Source organism: Symphalangus syndactylus, chromosome 7 (genome assembly GCF_028878055.3).
Source record: "Symphalangus syndactylus isolate Jambi chromosome 7, NHGRI_mSymSyn1-v2.1_pri, whole genome shotgun sequence".
In the NCBI taxonomy this organism is placed as follows: domain Eukaryota; kingdom Metazoa; phylum Chordata; class Mammalia; order Primates; family Hylobatidae; genus Symphalangus; species Symphalangus syndactylus.
The window spans coordinates 101922116-101944666 of NC_072429.2; the positions used below are offsets into that span (position 1 = coordinate 101922116).

Below are 22551 nucleotides of genomic sequence, written 5' to 3' on the forward strand. Positions count from 1 at the left end.
TAAATGGGCTCACATGGAAAGCAGTGAGCTCAGAGAGCTGTTTCACTGTTTCATGCCACTACTTGTTCTCTCAGGATCTTAGCCCTTTTGCAAGTCTCCCAAAGTATTTCAGCTGGCCCTTACAGGTAATATTGGCCACGTGCTGTTCTGCTACCATTGCGGATCCTATTTTTGCTTTTTCTTCTTTCATTTTCTGCTTTAAGAAAGTGCCCCCTCCCTCGATGTTCTTCCTCCCATCCCATACACACACCCCAGGCACTGTCATATCTTCCAGGCATATTTATTTTTGTGGCTGGGCATGATTGCCACTTCTAGTGGGCACTGAAGTCCCCTCTTAATTATTGCCACAGCCACCAATGCTTGAGAGCAGTGGTTCTCAACTGGTGGCTTCGCAATGTCTAGAGACATTTTGGGTTGTTATAATACAAGGTGGGAGTGGGGATGCTATTGGCATCCAGTCGGGTAGAGACCAGGAGTGCTGCTAAACATCCTGGAATACTCAGGACAGTTCCTTACAATAAAAAAATTACCCATCCCAAATGTCAATATTGCTGAGACTGAGAAACCTTGCTCCAGAGCCAGGGTGTGCGGAACAAACAGAGTTGCATTGTAAAGCAGGAGAGGAGACTCTCATCCCTTTTTGTGTTAAGCTATAAGCTTAGAGGGGCCCCCAAATAATGTTGCTTGTACTCTATGTCTTAGTTAATATTTTGGCAGACAGCTTTCTGTTTTTTGCTTATGGCCCCTCATCTCTTTGGGGTCAGGCTATGGACAGGACACATGCTCCTCCCCTCTGACCTCTGGGGCTTGGCTTATCTTCACACTGGGTAAGGCTTGCTGGGCCTGGGTCCTTCTTCCCTTAGAGGGAGTTATTTTGGTGAGACCCCTTAATCCCTAATGCAGATATGCTTCTGGCACCCACCAGTTGGTCCTGACACATCTGGACCCCAGTGTAGATCCCAGCTTCCATGCAAACAAGATAGAGAATCTTTTGTGACTTGGTGTCCAAGGAGTGCTGAACTTAGGTGAGTGCTAATAAAGATTACAGCTTGAAGTTTACACTGTGTGTCAGTTAGGGATCTTTCGGTGGCAAGTAATAAATTAACAAACAAACATCCAAAAAAACAAAGTAAAACTCGAAGCAAAGAAACAGGTCTATATTGGCTCAGGTAACAGGAAGGCCTAGGAGAGGGCTGGCTTGGAGTAAGGCTGGGTTCAAGTCGCCTGATGTCATGGACCCAGCATCTCCCTCTCTCAAACCCCTTATTCTGTTGGCTTCATTCTCAAAAAGGCCCTCCCTTTGCCATGGCCAGACCACTGCCACAGCCCCACCTCATAGCTCCCAGATTCAAGTCCAATGGATAGAGCCATTTTTCTAGTAGCTCCTGTAGAAGCCCTAAGATTTACTAACTCGGGCCGTGTGATGCCCCTGAACCACAGGGTCTACAAGAAGGTTGAGTGTCACTGGCTTTGCCCTTGGTCATGGGCTCTGACCCCACACAGTCTGAAAGTGGGGATGGGGTTACTGGGAAAAGGATAAGGGATGTTGAGGGACAGGCAGCTGCACATGGCTTAGAAGTTCAGGCTCTGTATAACAGGCTGTGGTATTAGGTCAGGAAGGGAATCACTAATGAAGAATGTATCCTTTTAAAATAATAAGAAAGAGTGGATAATTTTGTGTTTTAGGAAGTCAGAATGCAGGGTGTGTGGAGCAGAGGGGCTCAAAAATGTAGAGATTTCTAAAGGAATTCTGTGAGATAAAATATACCTGTATGTTCCTCTACTTACAGTTTTCATAGCCCAGTAATCAGGCACACGCTCCCCTTCCTCAACCTTTCAGTATCTTGAAGTTATAAACTGTTTGACCTTTGCTCGATAACATGCCAAGATGTATTCAACAGTGAGAAAGGAGTACATATATTTTTAAATCTTTGTTCATGTTATAGATTTTCTCTAATTGCTTGTAAAATCTCACATCTTTATTTTAATCGATGACTTTCTAAAACAATGTCTCATTATTTTCTTTGAAACATTGAAAGTGGAGATCGGAGTACCTTTTAGTTCCATTAGACTTCAAAGTGCATTTTTTGACATATGCAATACTATTTTTAAATATAACTGTTAAATAAAAATACATTTTTAAGGAAACAAGGATAGTAGTGAGGCTTAAATAAAATAAAGCAACTAATTCAGTGCCTGGCAGGTAGTGTGTTCCCCATGAATAGAAACTTCTCTCATGAAGAAAATAAAGCAACTAATTCAGTGCCTGGCAGGTAGTGTGTTCCCCATGAATAGAAACTCCTCTCATGAAGAAAAAAGAAATAGAATACATCCACTACAACTTGTAGACATGGAGATGTTCATGTTTGTTAAGAGGTTATGACCTAAGAGATAGCTTCACCTTAAATCTTTGGTTTTAAAATATGTAATTTAATAATTATAATTTAATAGTGTAACATGAATTAGAGATCAAATTGTGCGAGAACTTTCAAACATTATTGTATTTTTCATGCTTTATATGGATAAAAACATAGCATAAATATGATCAAAAACTGAAATACTAAAGCTCCCTTGAGATCTTTCTTCTTCCAGGATTAGCAGAGACAGCTGAGCAAAGTGAGAGATTTCTGTTCCCAAGGGAATAGACAGCCCAGCTGGCGGGAGAAAACTTGGACACTTGGAATAAGAAAGGGATCGTTTAGGGTTAAGCTGTGTGACACTGACTGCAGATGGCAGGCATCAGCAAGCAAGGCACTGATCAGAGGTCGCCCCCTCACCAGACTGGAAAGGTGAAAGAGGGAGGAAGAGCATTCCAGGTGGGGGATCATGTGGAGCAATAACACCTAGGTGGGCATGAGCCTGGCCTTTCTGAGGAGCCTAGGGATACCCACCTGACCAGAACCGAGCTTGATGATTACCATGAGCCCACAGGATGGAGCTCTTGCAAGCCAGACCGAGGTGTTTGGACCAGATGCAGTGGGGCAATACGGTGTGAAGGAGAAAGACATGCTGAGGGAAGATCCGTCTTCCTGTCGTGATTAGGATGTGCTGGACAGTGGGGAGGAGACTGGAGTCAAGGAGGCCAGCTGGAGGTTACTGCAGTAATCTAGAGGTGAGATGAGGTGAGCTGGACCTTTCCAGTGGAAGCATAAATAGAGAACAAAGGGTGATTTGAGGAGATACGCAGGGATTAGTGTCAGACGTGATTATGGGGAATGAAGGAGAAGGGAAGGGAAATGATAGGTCACCAGTTTTTAAGGCCAGAGGTTAGAAAATTGGTGGCATGTCTGACAGAAATGGCAGAGTCAGGAAGGGGAACTGGCTTGAAGGTAACATGGTAAATGCAGTTTGGACGTATTGAGTCTAAAGTGACTCAAGAAATCTCCATGTGAGAAAGTTAGACTTTCAGCTAGTTCTGCAGGGCTGTCAACATCACTTCCTGAATCTCTCCCTCACATCTCTCTTAAATATCTCTTGAACTCGTCCTGTTCAACTCCACCCCCATCCCACTGTTTGAGTTGAGGTTCTCATCACCTCTTGCTTCCAATTACTACCATGATGATAGGTCTAGCCAATTTTCCTTCCTCCAGTCTCACCCCCTTTCATCCATTCTCCTCCATGTCTTTGAACTTTTCTCTCATATTTTCATTAAGCCTATATTTCTGTTTTCTTGACTATTCAGCAATTATCTAGGGATATTATAAAGTGTTGCAATGGAATATGAATGAGACTTTCTTTGCTTTTCTTTGAAAAAAGCAAGTAAAGGATTTAGATGACTTTCCAATAACTTAGGAGTGTTGAACATTATTTCCTTTAATCTAATGGCACTCCAGGACTAGACCACAAGGATGACATGATTTATAAGGACTTCATTGATTTCCATCTTCAAATCCTGCCCTAGATCTGAGTGCCTGCAGGGTGAAGATGGCAGTTTATGCCTCTGTGAGTCCCAGAGCCTGGTGAAATGGCTGGCATATATAGACAGTCAGCAAATCCCAGTTGAGATGAACTAATGGGAGCAGAGAGTTGGGTATCAGATGTGAGTTAAATTAGTTGAAAACAGGTTGAGCACAGTGGCTTACACCTGTAATTCTAGCACTTTGGGAGGCTGAGGTGGGTGGATTGCCTGAGCTCAGCAGTTTGAGACCATACTGGACAACATGGTGAAACCCCATCTCTACTAATAAAATACAAGAAACTAGCTGGGCATGGTGGCACATGCCTGTAGACTCAGCTACTGGGAGGCTGAGGCAGAAAAATTGCTTGAACCCCGGAGGCAGAGATTGCAGTGAGCCGAGATTGCACCACTGTACTCCAGCCTGGGTGACAAGAGTGAGACTGTCTAAAAAAAAAAAAAGTTGAAAACAGATGTGGTTTCTGAGAGAGGAATATCTTAGAACAAAGAGTGGGGAACCACTTCTTAGGGTGACCACCTTCTTGGTGATGCATGAGCTACGTGTGCTGATTTCTAGGACAGAAACTGCCAAGCCCTGGGTCAGTAGTGTAGAGTCTTGATAAGCCAGTCCCAGTTCTTCCCTAAGTCTCTGCATGACCTTGAGTTCATGAGGTTTTCCACAGGGATTCTTGTATATCCCTGCAGGGTGATCCAGATATTTTGAATGGGAAACAAAGAAATGGAAACAAAGAAATATCAGTTTTGCTGTTGTTTTACACTGAAGAAAAACTACCGTACAGGATTTCAATTTTTCTGTCTTCACATGCCCTGGTTCTAGTGTGCCAAACCAAGCAGAACTTCTGGTTCAAAATGGAATCCATGCATTTAGAGTGGGGTCAGATCACACAAGCAGGTTATGGACTTTACAGATGATGATGTTCAAGCTGTTCCATCAGAAAAGCCAGCCCCCTCCATAAATATCAAGAACAGGAATACGATTTAAGGCAAAGCCAACTGCATCTACTCCCGGAACTTTGCAGGCACTTGTCAAAAGGGGGAGCTCAAATTAGATTTCTCACAAGAAAAAGTAAGCTTAAACTTGTTTTCCAAGCTACCCAGGGAAAGCTGCAGAGACAGGAATGGGGGCTTAAGAGTCAATTGCCGCATTTCAGAAATACAAAATCAAATCAGCTCACTTGGAGTTTTTGTTTTATGCTTTCAGTAGAAAACTCATAGCATCAGTGTCTTATGTGACTGCCACAACAGAGAGTTTGGGTGTCACCAACTACTTAATTATTATTATTATTGTTACTATTATTATTTGAGATGGAGTTTCACTCTTGTTGCCCAGGCTGGAGTGCAATGGTACGATCTCAGCTCACCACAACCTCCGCCTCCCGGGGTCAAGCAATTCTCCTGTCTCAGCCTCCCGAGTAGCTTGGATTATAGGCATGTGCCACCACGCCTGGCTAATTTTTGTATTTTTAGTAGAGACCGGGTTTCATCATATTGGTTAGGCTGGTCTCGAACTCCCAACCTCAGGTGACCCACCCACCTCAGCCTCCCAAAGTGCTGGGATTACAGGCGTGAGCCACTGCACCTGGCCAACTACTTAATTATTGATAGTGAGCTATGTAGTGAGTAGGTTGTCAAACATAATCCTGTTCATCCTGTGTCCTTTCTAAACTGTTACTGAAATCCTTCTCATTTAGATTGTGGCTATAGACACAGGATTATCCTTATTAATTCACCATTGTTTTGCTTTTCCCCCTTTCAGTTGCACTTATCAGGTGAGTTTTTTGGCAAAAGCCATCATTCTGAAGTGGCACAATTCCCAAATACAGCCTTCTGAGAGAGATTTCCAATTCAGTGAGTCCAGCTGGGAAGATAATACATTTAGATGGCCAAGGGAAACTCTAAAAGGAGACAGCACCCCAAGGCAAGGCTCCCTTGGCTGGACTCCGTACCTCCAGGCTTGAGCCCTTCTAGTGGATCCTTCACACAGCTCCTGGGCTGCCGTTGCCATGGGACAGCATCCACTCCTTAGCAAGATACATATGGCCATGCATGACTTGGCCTGTGCTTCTCTGTGGCCCATTCTGTGCTTTGCCACCAGCAATACCTCTTAGACTTCTCTCTTACCAGCATCCCATATATCACCACCGGGGGCAAGGACTGAGCCTCTCTCCCTCCCCTCTGCTCCCCCAGCCCTAGAGCAGAGCCTAGCACATCAGAGAGGTGCAGTGAGTATTTGGTGTAGAACTCCATGATCTGCAACCCCGTGGTCTGTTTTTCTATGGCTCTGTCCACTTCTATTCAGCATAACCAAGTTTCAGTAGCTAGCCAAGCCCCCAATTATCTGTCCTTCTAAAGAAGGTGAGGCATAGAAAGAGCTTGTGAACATTATGCTTTATGGCTTACCCCTGTCACAGGCCTGTGATATGCATGCATTAAACAGACCCTGATAGAGCAGCAATCTGCTCTGTAAATCTGGGTCTCCTGCTTCAGCTCAACCTCTGATCTCCTGGTTGGCCTCCTGGGGCCCCTTAGTATCTGGATTTTAGTTCCTTTAGGAGTCGCTATATCCTGGCCAACTTGGCAAAGTTGATCTTTGGTGACATTCCCTTATCCCTGCCTCTTTTCTCCATTTTCTTTCACCCACTCAGTGCCCTCTCTTGCTCTCAAGAAAGGATCTGAAATCAGCCTTTTGCACATTGTTGCACCTGGGAGTGGGGAACTGTGAAATTAGCCCTCACTGTGTGTCAGCTCACCTACTCTTTCTTCTTTGATGGGAACAAATAGATGGGAGCAAGACATCTTTGGAGTCACACAGATCTGGGTGTTGAGTCCTGGGTCCATCACTGGTTGGTTGTCTTTTAGCAAGTTATTTGGCCTCTCTGAGCCACTGTTTCCTAGTCTGTAAAATGGGAATAACAATGCCCACTTGCAGGAGTAAATATGGCACGTGGTCAATATTACTATTTAGCCTCTTCTGAAAGGTCATACAAGGGACAGAGCTGGGATTTGAACCCAGGCCTGTCTGACTCCAAAAGCAGTGCCCACACCATGATAGCACATTCTTCTCTGGTACATAGTGAACCAGCCACCAAAGATGCTTGTTGGGTGAACATGAATTTAAGTCATCAGTGCAGAGATGCTTAAGGCCCCAAGAGGTTCAGTTTCAAAATGGAGTCAAATTCAGAGATATGCCAATGAAGAAAGAAAAAGCAACTCAAATCCTGCTTTGTCTTGCAAGAAAAAATATCAAAAAGGAAGTCGTTTTCTTTTGATGCAAAGAAAACCTCTTTGAAATCCTCTTACTCTCAGACTTTCGTATGAAGCAGGGAGAGATTTTACCCAAATCTTCTTTCCCTGATACCACTCTTCTGCTTCTCCATCCCTTTTCCACCTAAAGCCTATTAAATAAATCAACTTAATATTTCTCTTTTCTTTGACTTGCTTTCCACTGGCTAATTACCGGGACTCCTTAACCCTGAAGGAAGCCATCAGATCATTCTAGCAAATAAGAATCTTTTGCCTTTAAGGATTAGGGGAAGTAGAGAGACATTGCAAATACACACAATATAATGTAGTCTTTTCTTTAATTCCTGTCACAGAATGATGTGAATTTATCATTTTCTCTCTCCTTCTTCAACCTAGAAGCAAACTGTGAGGTCATTGTAACAAATAAGAATCCTGTGCCTTGAACAGTTTGGGAGAGCTGAGTAAAAGTTACCATATTCTCTCTCCTGGAGGTAACTAAAATTTAAAGCTTAGTGAGAATCATAGTATAATAAAAGATCAGATTCTCAGCTGTCAGTCCATTCATGTTGTTATAACAAAATATCTGAGATTGGGTCATTTATAAATTAAACACAAATTTGTTTCTCACAGTTCTAGAGGCTGGAAAGTCCAAGACCAAGGGGCCAGCAGGTTCAGTGTTTGGGGAAGAACCATTCCTCATAGACGGTGCCATCTAGGTGCCCTCACATGGCAGAAGAGACAAAGGGCAAAATGGGCACAAATGCTGTGTCCTCACATGGTGGAAGAGCAAAAAATGGCCTAAGCTAGTTCCCTTCAGCCTATTTATACAGCAGTGATTCATAAGACTCTGCCCTTATGACTTAATCACTTTCCCATATGCCCTACCTTTTAATACCATCACAGTTGGGGAGTAAGTTTCAACATGAATTTTGGAGGGGACACAAACATTCAAATCATACCACCTGGGCAAGGAATTTTAAGCATCAGTGAAAAGGAGGTACATTTTGGAGGCTGGAGACCCTTCCTGTTCTGCACAAAGTTGGCTCTGTAGACCTTCTAGTCCCAGAATCAAAAAGTTTGGGGGTCAGGCCCTCAGCACCTTACTGGAGTCCCATCATCAAATCTCCCCTTCCCAGCAGCGATGTAGCCATCTGTGGCAAGAAGGAAGGAAAGCCCTATATGACTCCGGTCTACATGAACCCTCACCAGCCCCTGTGCAGTATCCCTAGCCCCATCACCAAGCTCTTCCTGTGAGCTGAGTTCAGCGTGATCTTTACCAAGCTGAGGTTGGAGAACTGCTTTTGCTACAGAGCTTTGATGTCCATGAGGAGAAGGTATTTCTCCTTCCTGCAGCACAAACCCCCAAATGGCAAATGCAATCGCTCATAACTTCAGGAGGAACCTGGAGAAGGCTCAACGTACTGTCCTCAAGTTTTCACCCAGCCCTGAACTCTGGAAAGACACCAGCTTTCACTGGGAGTCCCTGGGAACCATAGCAACCCCTTACAAGGAGGGTGAGACAAGTGGCTGGCACCCTATGACAAGTCTCTGTCAGGGCTGACTTCACTGTTTATGCGAGCTGTTCCTTTCACTCCCTGATATCTCCATAGGAATTAGAACAGCAAGCATGGTTCATGTTTGTACTTGCTTTCTTTGGAATTTCAGCTGTTTGGTACATCAAGGGAAAAAACACTTTAACACATAGAGATCCATATGGCAGCTTCTTCCTGCAGTGATGATACCTACTCTGGCAACCGGCTCAACAGTTCAAGACTCTTTCAACAAATATTGTTTGAGCAACCCAAGCATGGTCCTTGTCTTCATGGAGCTCCCAGACCAATGGGGCAAGCAGACATGGAACAAATGATACCAACAGTGATGAATGCTCCAAAGAGAAGTGCACTACTGTAGGAGTGCAGGGGAGTCCAACCTGGTCTTGAGGAGGAGTCTGGGAAGGTGCCCCTTCCCCAAAAATTCGTGTTTAAGTCAAGATGGAGAATTAGGCCAATTGGGAGAGCCTTCAGAGTAGAAGGAACAGTGTTATAAAGACTGTGAGGTGCCTTCAATGTCCCATAAGGCTGGAGCATAGAGGACGGAGAGAAGTGCATAAACCCATCAGGCCAGAAGAAGCAGGAGAGCTCACAAAGAGCCTTGCAGGGCACACAGGGATTGGTGTGTCTATCCCTTAGGTCATTAAGAAGTTGATGAAGAGGTAAGCCATGATCACATTTGTAGTTTTTGTTTTTGTTGTTATTCTTACTGTTTTTCGAGATAGGGTCTCATTCTGTTGCCCAGGCTGGAGTGCAGTGGTGCAATCTCAGCTTACTGCAACCTCCACCTCCCAGGTTCAAGTGATCCTCCCACCTCAGCCTCCCAAATAGCTGGGACTACAGGCATGCACCACCACGCCTGGCTAATTTTTTTATTTTTTGTAGAAAAGAGTTTTTGCCATGTTGCCCACACTGGTCTTGAACTCCTGGACTCAAGCAATCCTCCTGTCTTGACCTCCCAAAGTGTTGGGATTACAGGTGTGAGACACCACACCTGGCCAGATTTTTAGCTCTAAAAGAATGCACTGGCTACCCATTGTAGAATGAAGTCCACAGGCCGCCATCCTTTCTCATCTTAGTTTGGCAGCCTCACTCAGCCCCCTTAATTGGATTACCAAAGGTCTGCAGCACCCTGGCTTGATGAGCCTCCCTGGAATTATTTCCCACCTCAGAGCAATCCTCCCTGGAGCACAAATTGACCAACACCAGCTGGCTGTACCCCTGACACGGGAGCTGTTGAGTGCAGAAAATGAGCCTCGTGGTGGCTTCTGAGTATTAGGGAATCAGTGTCTAATCTTTAGTGGGTGACCCAGAGGGTTGAGCTCCTGGCAGGAGAACATTTCATGGGTCTGGGGAGAAGAAAATGCACCAAGGTAGTTTAATTAAATATGCTCATTTTCTCACTGGCTACACTTCAGTGTGACCTACTTAATTCTGAAGGCAAGTTACTTGGATTTTAAAGATATGCTTCACCCTAGAGGAGTAAGACATTTGAACTGTGGATTACCTTTAAAGCAACAAACAAAAGGCTTTCATTTATTCTGATGACACCATACACCTACTAATTATTGCCTAGCTCTGAAAAGGGAAAATATGATTCATTGTAGATTTTTTTTTTAATAATGTAAGTTAACACAAATGCATGTGAAAGGAAAGATTTTAGAGTCTGGCAGATCTGGGCGGAAGCCTGGCACTGGCACCAGCAGCAGGACCTCAGGCACTTTAAATTGCCTGACCCTCAGTTTCCTCTTCTTAAAAAAAAAAAAAAAAAAGAGGTGGCAGGGAGTGGGGATCATAACATCTACCTACAACATTGTTGTGACAATGAAGCAGAGCTGGGAATCAAATTCCAACTCCATGATATTAGATATGAATTGTTTTTCGAGTCTTTCCATCTTTGTATCCTTAGGTCTGAACATAAGGCTGGCACGAATCCACAAATGTATATTTCATTTCATTTCTTCTTTCAACCTTTGTATTAGGCCATTCTTATGTTGCTATAAAGAAATACTTGAGGCTGGGTAATTTATAAAGAAAAGAGGCTTAATTGGCTCATGGTTCCACAGGCTTTACAGAAAGCATAGTATTGTCATCTGCTTCTGGTGAGGCCTTAGAAGTTTACGATCATGGTGGAAGGTGACAGGCAGCCAGCGTGTCACAGGGCAAGAGCGGGAGCAAGAGTGGTGGGGGAGGTGCCACACACTTTTAAACAGCCAGATGTTGCATGAACTCATTCATCATCAAAGGGATGGTGCTAAGCCGTTCATGAAGGATATGCCCCATGATCCAAATACCTCCCACCCAGCCCCACCTCTAACACAGGATTACATTTCAAGATGAGATTTGGAGGAGACACGTATCCAAACTATATCAGGCTTCATCCCAAAGATGCCCAGTCTTTCCTTTTAAACATTGCTCAAGAATCCTCTGCTCTGTGAGGACTAACCATGCCTGATTTGAGCCATTAAGTATCCCACAGGTTCTTATGAACAACTGTAATCTTTTTCCATCTACATGTACTGTTAGGGTGCCTTGAGGAACATTACCATCTGACTGCCCTACAGAAAGTTGGGCATCTCAACCATTGATTTAAAAAGGTAGGACTTTTTTTGTAAAATAGGCATTGCAGTGTATTGATTCCTATGTGGTGTTTCTGTTCTTATGTGTCATTATATTTGATTACTATTTTGATAGCATATTTGATGATTGAATGTGATATAATAACTAAAAAATAAATAGCCTAATATTCTGGGTGAGTCTAAAGCTATTACTAATTAGAAAAGACAAAATGTGACATGGCTCCATTTCTTAAAAATCATTCTTATTTCATGAGTAATATATCAAAAAAGGTAGAAATGTTATAGATAATGCCCTTTTGATCACCCCGTGATCCTGGTCCCCTGACTTTTCCCCAAGGACAAACAAACATTGTTACCAGTTTGTTGGGCATCTCTCTAGTTTGTTTTCTGTGTGTATATGTGTGTGTATGTATCCCTGTACAAAAATAGCATAACATAGATATAACATTGTTTTTTAAACATAAAAGCTGGCCAGGCGCCATGGCTCACGCCTGTAATCCCAGCACTTCGGGAGGTTGAGACAGGCAGATTACCTGAGGTCAGGAATTTCAGACCAGCCGGGGCAACATGGTGAAACCCTGTCTGTATTAAAAAAAAAAAAAAATTGCCAGGCGTGGTGGTGCACACCTGTAGTTCCAGCTACTCAGGAGGCTGAGGCAGGAGAATTGCTTGAACCCAGGAGACAGAGGTTGCAGTGAGCCAAGATTGTGCCACCGCACTCCAGCCTAGGCAACAGAGTGAGACTCTGAAAGCTGTCATTTGTACGTATTTATGCTCTACTTGCTTTTCCATTCATCACTATATATTTCTATCTATATAAATCTACTTTATTAGCTTTAAATTGCTATATAGAATTCCATAGTCTAGATAAACCACAATTTATTTAGTAATTATGCAACTGATGAACGGCTACATTGATTATATTTTTCATTATTACAGTGGTGTAAAGAACATCTTCAACAACCCCCTTTGTGCAATGGTTAAGAGGTTTTCTAAAGCAGATATTGAAGACTGAAATTGCTGAGTCATTTTGATGTGCACATTTTAAACATGAATAGGCTCTGCCAATTGCCCTCCAAAATGGACAGTTTTACTTGCACTTCCACCAGCAGTATATGAGAGAATGTGTTAACACACATCCTTTCAACATGTAATAATATCACACTTTTTAACTTTTGCCATTCTGATGGGTAAGAAATGATATATTATTTAAATTTCGCATAGCTCTATTTTTCAGTAATTCTTCAATAAGCCACAAGTTTCCAATTAAATTACAGACACATAAAGGGTTCAGATAGGCAAGTGTTTTATATCCTCCTCTAACAGCACAGTGCTAGGCACAGGGTAAGCACCCAAGGGATACTAGATAATTGATTGATTGCTTTGAGCGATTTTAAAATTTCAAGACTTAAAACAATTCAGCTGATTGAATTCAAGTTTTGATTGGCCAAAATATATTTCTTACATCTAATAAAGGTATGTAATCTAATTTCTTTCTTTCTTTTTTTTTTAACTTTTAAATTCAGGGGTACAAGTATTAAGTTTGTTACATAGGTAAACTTGTGTCATGGGGGTTTGTTGCACAGATTATTTCATTACCCAGGTATTAAATCTAGTACCCATCAGTTATTTTTCCTGATCTTCTCCCTCCTTCCACCCTCCACCCTCCAGTAGGCCTCAGTGTGTGTTGTTTCCCCCTATGTGTCCATGTGTTCTCATCATTAAGCTCCACTTATCAGTGAGAACATGTGGCATTTGTTTTTCTGTTCCTGTATTAGTGTGCTAAGAATAATGGTCTCCAGCTCCATCCATGTTACTGCAAAGGACATGATCTTGTTCTTTTTTATGGCTGCATAGTATTCCATGGTGTATATATACAACATTTTCTTTATCTAGTCTATCACCAAGGGGCATTTAAGTTGATTCCATGTCTTTACCATTGTGAATAGTGCTGCAATGAACATGCATGGGCATGTGTCTTTATAATACAATGAGGTACCATCTAACACCAGTCAGAATGGTTATTATTAAAGAGTCAAAAAATAACAGATGCTGGTGAGGTTGTGGAGAAAAAGGACACTTATATACTGTTGGTGGGAATGTAAATTAGTTCAGCCATTCTGGAAGACAGTGTGGCAAATCCTCAAAGACTGAAAGACAGAAATACCATTCAACCCAGCAATCCCATTACTAGGTATATACCCAAAGGAATATCATCTAATTTCTAATATCCAGCTCAGAGAAAAATTTAGTGCCAACTACAGTTGATGTGGAAATAGCCTAATGAAAAGGCTAGTTGTACTAAGGTCAGAAAATGTCAAGGAGTAAAAAACAAATGAAAACAACCAGGAAAACAGCTGCCACTTCCTTAAAAAGCTAACCACCCCCCCAAAATAATTTAACCAAGTAGTAAAAGACAACAGGGAATGTCTTACTCTGTTCTGGCTTAGACTGAAATACCTATACTGGTAATTTATAAGCAACAGAAAATTATTTCTCACAGTTCTGGAGGCTGAGAAGTCCAAGATCAAGGCACCAACAGATTCAGTGTCTGATGAAGGCTTGCTCTCTTCTTCAAAGATGGCACCTCTTGCTGTGTTCTCACATGGTGGAAGGGTCCATGAGCTCTCTTCAACCTCTTTTATAAGGGCACCAATCTCATTCATGAAGACAGAACCGTCATGGCAATTGCTTCCTAAAGGTCCTGCCTCTTAATACTATTGCATTGGGGCTTAGATTTATACATATGAATTTTGGGGGGACACCAACATTCAGACCATAGCAGGGAGGAAAATTGCATTAGAATACTTTTTCCCTAAAGAAAAATTCCAGTGACTAAGAAAAAGAGTCTAAAGTGAAGGCCATCACGCATCCTATCGTACTAAGTACCTTTGGAGCAGTTTAAGGGAGTCACCTCCAGGGCGTTTTAAAATCTCTGACTGATTAGATCTGCTGACTCTGTGGAAAGAGGTCAGGCTACAAGCAGGGCAAATTGTCTGGATATGTAACGAAGTGAAGTAAGAATCAAAGATCAGAGTAGATCTCTGTATTCAAGCAGAAAGGAGGCCATGATGGGCAGGGCCTTGGCCAAGGAAAGTCAGCAACTCTTCCTGAGTAAACCAGCCACCAGAGGGGCAGTATGATTCTGACGACCACCCCTCATATGCAACCCCTGGGACTTTGTTCCCAGGCACCTGTTGGTCACCCTAGGGGAGCATTCCATGGTAAGGGTGCTGCTTGTTGGGATTTTACAGGTAAACAATTCCCTGGAGAGACCATTTGAGCTTGAGTAAGGTGAGATCTATACTGTGTCACATGGAAGAGGAAGGAGGAGTTAGACATGTGGATGGATAAGACATATTGCCTTCTAAATGTTCTCCACTTTGCCTTGTTCTCCCTATCTTAAGGAGAATTGTGTTAATGCCCATTCAAATTCTTCTCTTTCTTCTCCCTCCGATGAGAATTCAGTCTTTGCCATCTATGCCCTGTATCCTGTCTGGTGTAGAATTGAGAAACTAGGCAGAAACAGGGAGAAGCAGCAAGGAAACTAAGGTGGTTGGGGATAGGATTTAGCTGAGAGACTGCAACCTACTGCTAAACTAGAAGCCTCAGATATAAACCCAGCACCCAGCATAATGCCTGGCACATAGTAGGTACCAAATAAATAGTTTTCAAATAATTAGCTGATTGAAAGACAAGTGACAAAGGAAAGAATAAATCATCTATGATGAGGAAGAAGCAGATGAAGGAAGAATGAAACAGGAGAAATGTTGGCAGATAAAGGTGGAAAATGGAATTGTATTATTGTATAGTCTCAATTTTTAGAATCTATGCATGTCTATGCACTGAATGAAGGGACACAGTAGGCAAAATGTCAATAATAGTTATTCCTGGTAGATAAGATTATGAGTAATTTTGTTTACTTTTTTCTTACCAATATAGTACAGTTTTCTACATGAAACACCTATTTCTTATGTGAGAAGATCATAAATGTTATTTTATAAAAAGAAATGCAAGGTAATATGGGCTGAGCTGTGTACCCCTAAAATTCATGGCTTGAAGGCCTTTCTCCAGTGCCTCAGAATGTGGTTATAATTGAAGACAGGGCCTTTAAAGAGGTAATTAAGGTAAGATGAGGTTATTTGGGTAGGCACAAATCCAATATGACTGGTGTCATAAGAAGAGATTAGGACACAGACACACTCAGAGGGAAGATCATGTGAAGACAGAGGGAGAAGACAGCTATCTACAAGCCAAAGAGAGGGGTCTCAGGAGAAACCAACCTGTTGACACCTTGATCTTGGACTTCCAGCCTACAGGACTATGAGAAAATAAATATCTCTTGGTTAAGCCATCAGTCTGTGGTACTTTGTTATGGCAGCCTGAGCAGACTAATACAGGAGGTACATATTTTAAAAGTGTCAGAGAATGATTCAAGGAGACACAAAGAGGAAAGAGAAGAGCATAAGAGAAGTGTTTTGAGCAATTTGGGAGGAAGGCTCTGGTAAAATATAGAGTATTGTTACAATCCTAGCAATATTGCATACCTTAGAATAGTAAGATATAAACACATTTGGTGGGAGAGAGCTGAATTTCATGACCGAGTTGGGACACCCCACAGTAATTAACACAAAGATATGGCAGTACCTGCCTCGAAGAATCTGCTCTGTGGTGCTCTTGAAGCAAAGGTGAAGTTTCAAGGAAGGGAGGCACCTCTGAAAGGAGCAAAGGGAGAGAGGAAAGTAAGTACACCCTCAGAGAAGGCTGGCAGGTCCAAAGAGTAGCACTAGAGAGAAGGCAAGTGAGATTTTTACTTTTCCTTTTGGCTGCCTTCCAGTTCATTAGCTTGTCTGTTGTCTCCTGGGCATCTTTTTGGGAAGAGAAGAATTCAGGCCCATTTCACCAAAGACAAACAGGACTCTCCTTGCTTCTGCCTCCTGTCCTGTCAGTTCCAGTTGTCGGTGTCAGCAGGCTCCTGCCTCACATGCTGCTGGGTACCATGGGGAAGCCATTTCCCCTACCAAACCCTATGGCCAACGGCAGATGTTACAGGCTGGTGGTTCATCACAGGGAACAGTGGTCTTCCAATATCTTCCTCAGGACCGATGTCCTTTGGGGGCTGTTGCTAGTGCTACATTGTCTACTATACGAGTCCATTAGTCAGTTTCTCTCTGTGATCATTGCTGTTCAAATCTAAATGTGCTTCTATATTTTCTTTAGTCAATAAACATTCCAAAATGTATCACTCACCATTTGAAAAATGACAGCTTTGTTGAGGTATAATTCACATACCATACAATTGACCCACTTAAAGCATACAATTAAATGATTTTTTAAATTCTTGGGGTTGTGCAACCATCCCCACAATCAATTTTAGAACATTTTCATTGCATCAGAAAGAAACCCTGAACCTATTAACAGTCACTCTCATTTCCTCCCAAACCCCCAGCCCTACACAACCACTACTTTTCTATCTATAGAATTGCCTATTTCTGAACATTTCATATAAATGGAATTATATAATATGTGGCCTTCCGTAACTGGCTTCTTTCACGTAGTGTAATGTTTTCAAGGTTCATCAATGTCGTAGTATGTATCAGTACTTCATTTTTTGTCAAACTGCCAAATAATATTCCATTGTATATACATACTATATTTTATTTATCTATCCATCAATTGATGGATATTTGGGTTGTTTCTACTTTTTGGCTATTATAAATAAGATTGCTAAGAACACTCATGAACAAGTTTTTGTGTGGATATAGGCTTTCGTTTCGCTTGGGTGTATACCCTAGAGGAATTTCTGGGTTATGGTACCACTATGTTCAACCTTTTACGGAATTGCAGACTGAAAGCAGCTGTCCCATTTTGTCTTCCCACCAGCAGCGTATGAGATTTCCAAATTCTCTACATTTCTGAGAACATTTATTCTCTATCTTTTTTTTATTATAGCCCCGTCCTAGTGGGTGTGAAGTGGTATCTCCTTGTGGTTTTTGATGTGCATTTCTTTGATAGCTAATGATGCTGAGTATCTTTTCATGTGTTTATTGGCCATTTGCATATCTTCTGTAAAGAAATGTCTACTCAGGTCCTTTGCTGATGTTTTATTTGGATTATTTATCTTTTTTATCATTGAGTTGTAGGAGTTCTTTGAAAGTTAGTTCCTTACCAAATATATAATTTGTAAACTTTTTCTCCTATTCTGTGGATTGTCTTTTCACTTTCTTCATGGTGTCCTTTGAATCACAGAAGTTTTCAGTTTTGATAATGCTCATTATATCTATTTTTCATTGTTGTTGCTTGTGCTTTTAGGGTCATTTCTAAGAAACAATTGGATAATCCAAGGTCGTGAAGACTTACACCTATATTTTCCTTTCGGTGTTTTATGATTTTAGCCCTTACATTTAGATCTTTGATCCTTTTGACTTAGTTTTTGTATATGGTGTGAGGTAGGGGGTACACTTCATTATTTTGCATGTAGATATTCAGTTGTCATAGCATATGTATTGCAAAACTATTCTTTACCCATTGAAGTGTCTTGGCACCATTGTCCAGAAAAAAATGACCATAAATTTAAGGGTTGCTCAATATTTTCTAAGAATGTGTTTGTAATAGCCATGCAAAAGGTCACATATTAGAGTATTATACATAGTATGAGGCAAACAATTTCTCATCAGATTGAAGAAATGACACTGTCCCATTCTATTTCATTTTAAAGATGAAACAAATTCTTAGTGGCTGAGCAATCACAGCTTGTTCTACTTATACCTCAGTTTAGACAAAATTATTATCTGCCATGTGTTCAGGACCTGAGAGCCCAGACAATGTTTGATGAACCAGAGTTTCACTGGCTGTGACTTTAGGAGATTCTTTCCATATTGATTGCCAATGTCTTATACTTTGGTTTTCTGTCATTGAGAAGAATGACTTGCAGGTTGTTTCTGATGATTTTGGACCAACTCTCTGTGACCACCTTCACCAAGGAAAGCCAGGTGCTCAAGCTAAGGAGAAATTACCCCTTGACCTGGTCTCCACATGGCTTCCAGCTACCATTTTTAATTTCTGTACACTTCCCTCCTGCCCAGCTCCATTTCCAAAATAGCAAGAAGCTTTGGCAAGGAATCCCTGGGGTTGCAATTTATCAGCAAGCTGTGGACACAGCTATTTCCTATCTTTTGGCAAAGTTCAGTGATTTGACTTGTCTCCTGCATGGAATGAAAATTTTGTGAAGGGTGTCAAACAAGACATACTCTAGGGGCACATAAATGTCTCCTAATTTACTGATACAGACTTCACTATGGAAAAAATGTAGATGAGTACTTTGTGACCCTCAAAACTAACACAAGTGTTGATCTCTGTGTCAGATAGATAGATGATAGATAGATAGATAGATAGATAGATAGATAGATAGATAGATAGGTCTATATATATCTATAATATAGATGAGCCTCTGCAGTCTTTAGAATCCCCTGCCTTAGAATCCCTGGGGGTGGGATACAGGGAACTTGTTAAGATGCATATTCCTGGGCCCCTACTGAATCAGAAGTTCTGGGGGAATGAATGTAGAGATCTGCATTTTAACAGACACCCCAGGTGAGTTTCATGTAGTTTCATGCATTCAAATTTGAGAACTGCCTACTTGGGAGTATTTGCTAATACCACAAGCTTTGGAAACATACAGAACCTGGGTTAAACTTCAATCTCTTCTTCTGTAAAATAAGAGTAATTCTCCCGTCTCCCCAGCACGAGAGATGTGGTGTGGAGTAGACATGCAAATAGAGCCCAGGGTTTAGTACAGTGCAACTTTCACAACAATGTCCCCACTCTGGGGCACTTGATGAGCATTTTGCATAACCCCAGTAGGGTTGCCAGATAAAATTGAAGACACCCAGTTAAACTTTTATCTCAGAAAAATAATAAGTTTTGAATATAAGTGTGGCAGCAGTGCTGAGGGCAGTTTCCAGAGTCTAGGGTTGGTGGAAAGATTTAGGAAGTTGTCCCTTGATAGCCTCCATGCCTCAACTTCCAGCCTTCCCAGAAACACTGTGAGCTCCCAGATTATTTTAATAAATCCTTTCTTAAAGCTTTAATTCTCCAATCAATTTCTGTTGCTTACAGCTGAGAACCCTGACTGATACAGCATCTGCAACTCTCTACTCAACAACTGACCATCTATCTGTCTTCCATTCTCCTCACTTGCCTGAGCTCTCCCTGAAGTCATCAGGGAGACTTAACTGAACAATCTCTCAGGCTTTTCTTGCTGAGAGATTTTCTTGGAGAAGTATGCAGAGGACATGCTCCACCCAAGACAACCTGCAAGGAAGGAGCTAGGGAAATAAAAATCTGACCTCAATGTGCCGCCGCAGACACTTCCCCTCTAAAGCTAGCTCCTCCCATTGGTCAAACCCCACTAGAAGCCAGTGGACAAGAGAGCTGTTGACATGTGCATTCAGGTCAGTCTCCTGGGACACAGAGCAGGGTAGAGAGAAGGGGAGAGTGAGACTGGAGGGGCAGAAGAAATATATCCAACAAGCAGGGTATGTATATTGTCTTGGCTTTGGTTCCCTAGAAACAGCCTGAGATGGAGATTTTGTGCAAGTGACTCCTAGGGGCATTCCTGGGAGGACAGTGTGAAGGAGGGAGGGAGAGAAGCAGGATGGGGCAGGACAAGGAGCTGAGCAAAGATGTGGTTTCAGGATTAGTCTAGCCTCAGCCTGATCCTATGGGTCACTTTGCAGTGAAATTGCTTAGAAGCAAAGGAGCTGGGCTGTTGTACCCACTCTCCCCACCAACAGGTTTTTAGTTGGTCATTAGCATAGACTGCCACTGATATTAATATAACCGGCAAGGCTTCTCCTGGTAAGGGGGCTCCCTTCAGCCAAGGGCAAGCCTTAGGAGAAGAAGCCAGGGGTGAGCTGTTAGCTACCAACATCCACCACACCTGGGGATGGGTGCAGGGTCAGGTGTGTGGATCTGGGCAGGCACTAATAGCATCTGTTGGAAGGACATACAGCTCTATTGACAGGTCCAGGGGAGGAAAAAATAACTTTCTTTCCACTCTTAGTTCTTAGCTGTGATTAATTCTGTAATGAAAGACAGATTAATAAGATAAAAGCAAACAGAAGCTCATTAACATGTATCTTTTACATATACATGGGAGATATCTAGGCAATTACTAAATCTCAAAGAAGTGGCTTGGAATTCCAGCATATGTAGCATCTTCAACGAAAACCAGTAAATTTTTAGAGAAGTGACAAGACAAAGGAAAAGGACTTTGAGTCTCTAGGGGTGAAAAATTATGCGAAGGCAGATAGACAGTAGATAAAGGCTAGTTAGTAAAGCTTGTTAATGTAGATTCCTCTGGTGCCCTCTCCAGGCTGATAAGGGTCTAAAGTTGTCTTCAGTGATCAACCTTTGTCTTTCCTGGTAGAGAGGGGAAGAAGCCTTTCCTCTTGTTTAGTGACCAGTGAAAAGTAAATTTATGCCCTACTTTTAGGCAAATGGCAGGCGGAGGGGGCGGGTGGGAGGCGGTGGCAGAGAACTACTTCTCCATTGCCTTCAGCTTAAAATAATCCTTATGCCAAAGTGGCATATTTTGGGGTGGCATATTCTGGTCTCCTACACAGGACATATCGCTGGGTGAGGAGGTAAAAAAAATTATTTTTCCTTTGTGTTTTTCTGAATTCTAAAAGTTTTCTAACATTGAATCTATTTTTCATAACTAGAAAATATGAGTTAAATAAAATCCATGCAGCAAAATCACCTGGTTTGTTACAGATAGAAGTAACAGAAAATTACCTTATATTCCTAACCCCTTGAGGTGTCCTCTTGGCCACACTGGGCAGATGACCCCTGCTTATTGTTTGGCAAATGCCAATCCCCCAAGCTGGCCCTTCTTGTCACAGAGCTTCTCTGTTTCATCATACTCAGTAAGCCAGTGGCTTAGCACTTAGCTGGTTGTGTGACTCATAAGTCAGGAATGCAACCAGTGTGGCTAATGGAGAGGGGCAAGAGGTGGGGATAGGCTGTGCCACCAATCATCAGTGCAATATGTGTGCAGGCATTTTTAGAACCTTTAGATATGGTCTCATTTAATCTTTACAATCGCCCCATGAAGGTGGCAGTATTATCTCCATTTAATAGATGAGGAAGTCTAGACTGGGGGGTTAAGAAACCAAAGTTGTAATTTTTGTTTGGCCACCAATGAAAAATAAAAACTCTAGACCAAATGATGGATTTTTAAACTGCGTTTCTAGCAGCCCTTAGGCTTAGCAAAGATGCCAGGGATAGGAGGAGCTGCTGAGAGGGAAGGACTGGCCATTGGCACCTCAGTTATGGCAGCTCTGCCTTGGTCTGTTTTATGGGTTGGCAGGGATGGCTTCGTGAATGTGCAGCCAGTGCAGCCTCACAGGGCCTGCTGGGCTCACAAGGGGCCCTGCGCTTAGGATCTAATGCTCTGCAGGCACCATCTTGAAATCCTTCATAATTTTGTCTTTTAATGTGTGTTTTATAAGTAAATCCAATGGACAATGGAGCGTGTCCCCGGGCTTGGAGCTCTAAATCATACTTGGCCCCACTTGCTGTTGCCTTTCTGCCTCCCTGGGATATATTCCCTGCTGACTGCTCTTGATCCTGGTGCATAAGGCCTCTCCTTGTTTCCCTGCTGCCCTCCTCGTGGATCAGCTACTGGATTGCATTGGGGGAAGGGAGAAGGGAGCTGTGTTTCATGTCCTTCAACCCCCAGAGGGACCTGGCCATAGGCATAGGGAGGATTGGGGGCAAGTGTGCCCCTTGAAGTGTCTCAGGTATGACAAGGGAGTGGCCATCCCCATCCAGGCTGGCAGCATCATGGTGCATTCAGTGGATGGCTCAGTAGGGTCCTCTCACAGACCTTTGACCCAGGTGCCAAGTCATGACACACATAGAAAATGGCAACATCTGGAGGCTGGGTGTGGGGGCTCACACCTGTAATCCCAGCACTTTGGGAGGCCAAGGTGGGTGGATCACTTGAGGCCAGGAGTTTGAGACCAGCCTAGCCAACACGGTGAGACTCCATCTCCACTTAAAATACAAAAATTGGCTGGGTGTGGTAGTGCATGCCTGTAGTCCTAGCTACTCAGGAGGCTGTGGCAGTTCAGTTGCTTGAACCCAGGAGGCAGAGGCTGCAGTAAGTTGAGATCATGCCACTGCACTCCACCGTAGGCGACAGAACGAGACTCCATCTCAACAAAACAAGGCAATATCTGTATGGCACACTGGGGTA

General features: G+C 42.6%; 1 protein-coding gene and 1 long non-coding RNA gene across 5 annotated transcripts in view; one reads left to right on the top strand and one right to left on the bottom strand.

The window, feature by feature from the left end:
• Nucleotides 1-22551, top strand: part of BAALC (BAALC binder of MAP3K1 and KLF4) — an 84727-nt gene that overhangs the window by 41237 nt on the left and 20939 nt on the right. The window contains exon 2 of one of the 4 annotated variants that reach the window (XM_055286956.2): nucleotides 13792-13896. The exons of the other annotated variants lie outside the window; for them this stretch is intronic. Coding sequence (XP_055142931.1) covers nucleotides 13792-13896 — 105 coding nt within the window. The remainder of the gene's footprint in view (nucleotides 1-13791; nucleotides 13897-22551) is intronic. 4 annotated transcript variants of the gene reach the window in all.
• LOC129486693 (uncharacterized) lies at nucleotides 1254-21105 on the bottom strand. Its single transcript, XR_008659057.2, has 3 exons — nucleotides 21087-21105; nucleotides 15936-16003; nucleotides 1254-4594 (listed from the first exon to the last, which is right to left on the bottom strand). It is a non-coding gene; the product is annotated as an uncharacterized lncRNA (long non-coding RNA).